Source organism: Canis lupus, chromosome 23, assembly GCF_048164855.1.
Source record: "Canis lupus baileyi chromosome 23, mCanLup2.hap1, whole genome shotgun sequence".
NCBI lineage: Eukaryota > Metazoa > Chordata > Mammalia > Carnivora > Canidae > Canis > Canis lupus.
In genome coordinates this window covers 20,038,079-20,041,310 of record NC_132860.1, presented here as the reverse complement: position 1 = coordinate 20,041,310, position 3,232 = coordinate 20,038,079, and the positions used below count along the sequence as shown (strand labels likewise).

Here is a 3,232-nt window from a genome sequence, read left to right as displayed (position 1 = left end):
AGATGTACCTCCTTTTTGGAGAGGAAGAGGCAAGGGCTTCAGTTGGTTTTGCTTGCCTCAGGTGCTACTGTGAGGAATGTCTAAGAGCTCTCATGTTTTCCTTTTATTTTTCCTAAAGGGGACTTTTTGTGCAATACCTTTATATTAAAGGGCAGTACTACATAAAACTATGAGCCCTTTGGAGTTTGGCAAACGGATGAAAATGGTGCAGAAGGGGAAAATGATGCATCCAAAGAATGACTCCCTCTTTTTCCTATTCTAGCAACCAACCCTCCCCCTCAAGTCTTCTCTTGCCCTTGGACAAGTGCAAAAGTTCTTAATACACTTTATGTACAAACTGCGTTTTTAAACTTTTCAGTCACTATTTCATTTTTCAGTGGATTTTTTTTTTTCCTGTTTGAAAAAGTGGCTCAGCGGTTTAGCGCGGCCTTCAGTCCAGGGCGTGATCCTGGAGACCTGGGATGGAGTCCCACGTCGGGCTCCCAGCGTGGGGCCTGCTGCTCCCTCTGCCTGTGTCTCCGCCTCTGTGTCTCATGAATGAAAGGAAAGGGAAAGGGAAAGGGAGAAGAAAGAAAAAAGAAAGGAAAAGAAAAGAAAAGAAAAGAAAAGAAAAGAAAAGAAAAGAAAAGAAAAGAAAAGAAAAGAGAAAGAAAAGGAAAAAGAAAATGGCTTGGATAACTTGGATTAGAATACTTTATAATTTTTCTCCTTAAGGGGCCCCTGGGTGGCTCAGCGGTTGAGCGTCTTCCTTTGGCTCAGGTCGTGATGGGGGCGTGGGGGGGTCTTCGGGACGCGGCCCTCCGTTGGGCTCCCCGGCACGCAGCCTGCTTCTCCCTCAGCCTGTGTGTCTGCCTCTTTCCGTGTGTCTCTTATGAATAAATAAGTAAAAATATCTTTAAAAACATTTTTTTCCTCAAGAGTGATGGGGAAAAAAAATTTTTTTTTTTAACCTAACGGCTTTTCATTGCGCAACGGAGCTTCCAGGAGTGACAGCAAGCCGGGGCAGGTCAGGAACCGGAAGCTGGAAGACCTGCCTCGGAGCCCCCCCGCGCCCCCCGGCGCCCCCCGCGCCCGGCAGCCAATCACCAGCAGAGCCCCGCCGGGCCGCGCACCCGCCGGAGGCTCGCCTCAGCCGTCCGCCTGCGCTGCGGGGGCTCCGCCGCGACGCGCCGCCCGACCGGTAGGAGCCGCCGTCGCCGTCGCCGTCGCCGTCGCCGTCGCCGTCGCCGTCGGGGAGCGCCCCCTCGCCCCCCCGCCGCCCCCGAGCCCTCGACCGGCCGACATGGTTGAGGCGGATCGCCCCGGGAAGCTCTTCATCGGCGGCCTCAACCCCGAAACCGACGAGAAGGGCCTCGAGGCCGCGTTCGGCAAGTATGGCCACATCAGCGAGGTGCTCCTGATGAAAGATCGAGAAACCAGCAAGTCCAGGGGCTTCGCGTTCGTCACCTTCGAAAGCCCCGCGGACGCCAAGGCCGCCGCCAGAGACATGAACGGCAAGTCCCTGGATGGTAAGGCCATCAAGGTGGCCCAGGCCACCAAGCCGGCGTTTGAGAGCGGGCGGCGGGGCCGCGGCCGCCTGAGGGGCCTGCGCGGGGCCCGCGGCGGCCCGCGGCGCCCTCCGTCCCGGGGCGGGCCGGCGGACGACGGCAGCTACGCGGGGGATTTCGACCCGCGGCCCTCCAGGGCCCCGATGCCCCTGAAGCGCGGGCCGCCGCCGCCGCGCAGGCCCGGGCCGCCCCCCAAGAGGGCCGCGCCGTCGGGCCCGGCTCGCAGCGGCGGCGGCGGCGGCGGCGGCGGCGGGATGCGCGGGCGGGCCCCGGCCGCGCGGGGGCGAGACGGCTACGCGGGCCCGCCGCGCCGGGAGCCGCCGCCGCCGCGCCGCGCCGCCTACCTGGGCCCCCGGGAGGAGGGCTACTCGCCCCGAGACGGCTACTTGAGCCGAGACTACCCGGGCGCCCGCGACCCCCGCGAGTTGGCCGCCTCGCCGCGAGACTACGCCTACCGCGATTACGGCCACGCCGGGGCCCGGGACGACTGTCCGTCGAGAGGCTACGGCGACCGAGACGGCTACGCAGGGCGCGACCGCGACTACGCGGACCATCCGAGCGGAGGCTCCTACCGAGACCCCTTCGACAGCTACGCGGACCCGCGCGGCGCCGCGGCGGCGCGGGGGCCCCCGCCTTCGTACGGCGGAGGAGGCCGCTACGGCGAATACCGGGGCTGCTCGCCCGACGTGTACGGCGGCGGCCGCGACACTTACGGCGGCGGCGGCCGGAGCGACCGCTACTCGCGGGGCCGCGACCGGGTGGGCAGGGCCGACCGCGGGCTCTCCCCGTCCTTGGAGAGGGGGTGCCCCCCGCCGCGCGAGTCTTACAGCCGCTCGGGCCGCAGGGTCCCCAGGGGCGGAGGCCGCCTGGGAAGCCGCCCCGAGAGGGGGGGAGGCCGCAGCAGGTACTAGGCGCCCGCTGCCGCTGCCGACGACCCACATTCCGTTTTCCGAGAAACTAGCGGAAAGAGAAGAGGAGTCTGTGCGATGGTGAACTCTAACCCCAAGGACTCGTGCCAGGAAGAGTTGTTTTTTTCTTTTTTTTTTTACCTTTTGAGCGTTCTCTGTTAAGCTTTCTCTCCCTAACCTTGGTGCTTTTCGGGAGGAAGAAGCTAAAGCTCGTTTAATTGCTCGTTTAACGTTTTGGAATTGTTTAACGTTTCTTTCAACAAGCTCGTGTTAAAAGTATAAGACTTGAACCCGCGTACTGGTCTTCTTATATTTCCAAGTAAAAATCCTTCCAAAGGCTTCCTCCCTCCTCAATTTTCCTGATAAATGAGACAGACAGTTCTCAAACCGTTTACAAACATCTGCCCGCCAAAAACGGAAAGAAGGATCATTTCTATTAATACAGACCAACTAGATTTTTGGGGGGGGACGAGTGGGAGGGAATTGGTGTATGCCACTCTTAAGATTGCAGGGTGTCTTTCAAATCCGGGCTCAGTGCTCCCAGTATTTAAAAAAAAAAAAAAAGTGACCAGCAGCAACAGCAAAAATCACTTAGATGCGTATTTAAAGAAAGTTCTATTCACTCTATAAGTCTAAAAAAAAGCAAGTCAACAATGCTGGCCATATTTTGTTTTTTATTTTGTTTTTGCCTTTACTTTGGGAATCTGCAGGACCTCCTGTTCCCTTTCTCCCCAAAATACTGTTCATATGTGTTGAACAAGAATGGAATCCTAAGTT

At 58.8% G+C, this 3,232-nt stretch overlaps 1 protein-coding gene across 1 annotated transcript; it reads left to right on the top strand.

The window, feature by feature from the left end:
* The first annotated feature begins 1,095 nt into the window (after positions 1-1,095).
* RBMXL2 (RBMX like 2) lies at positions 1,096-2,745 on the top strand. Its single transcript, XM_072794224.1, has one exon. It carries the CDS (start codon positions 1,283-1,285, stop codon positions 2,456-2,458), a length of 1,176 nt encoding a protein of 391 aa, XP_072650325.1. The 5' UTR covers positions 1,096-1,282; the 3' UTR covers positions 2,459-2,745.
* Positions 2,746-3,232: the final 487 nt, after the last annotated feature.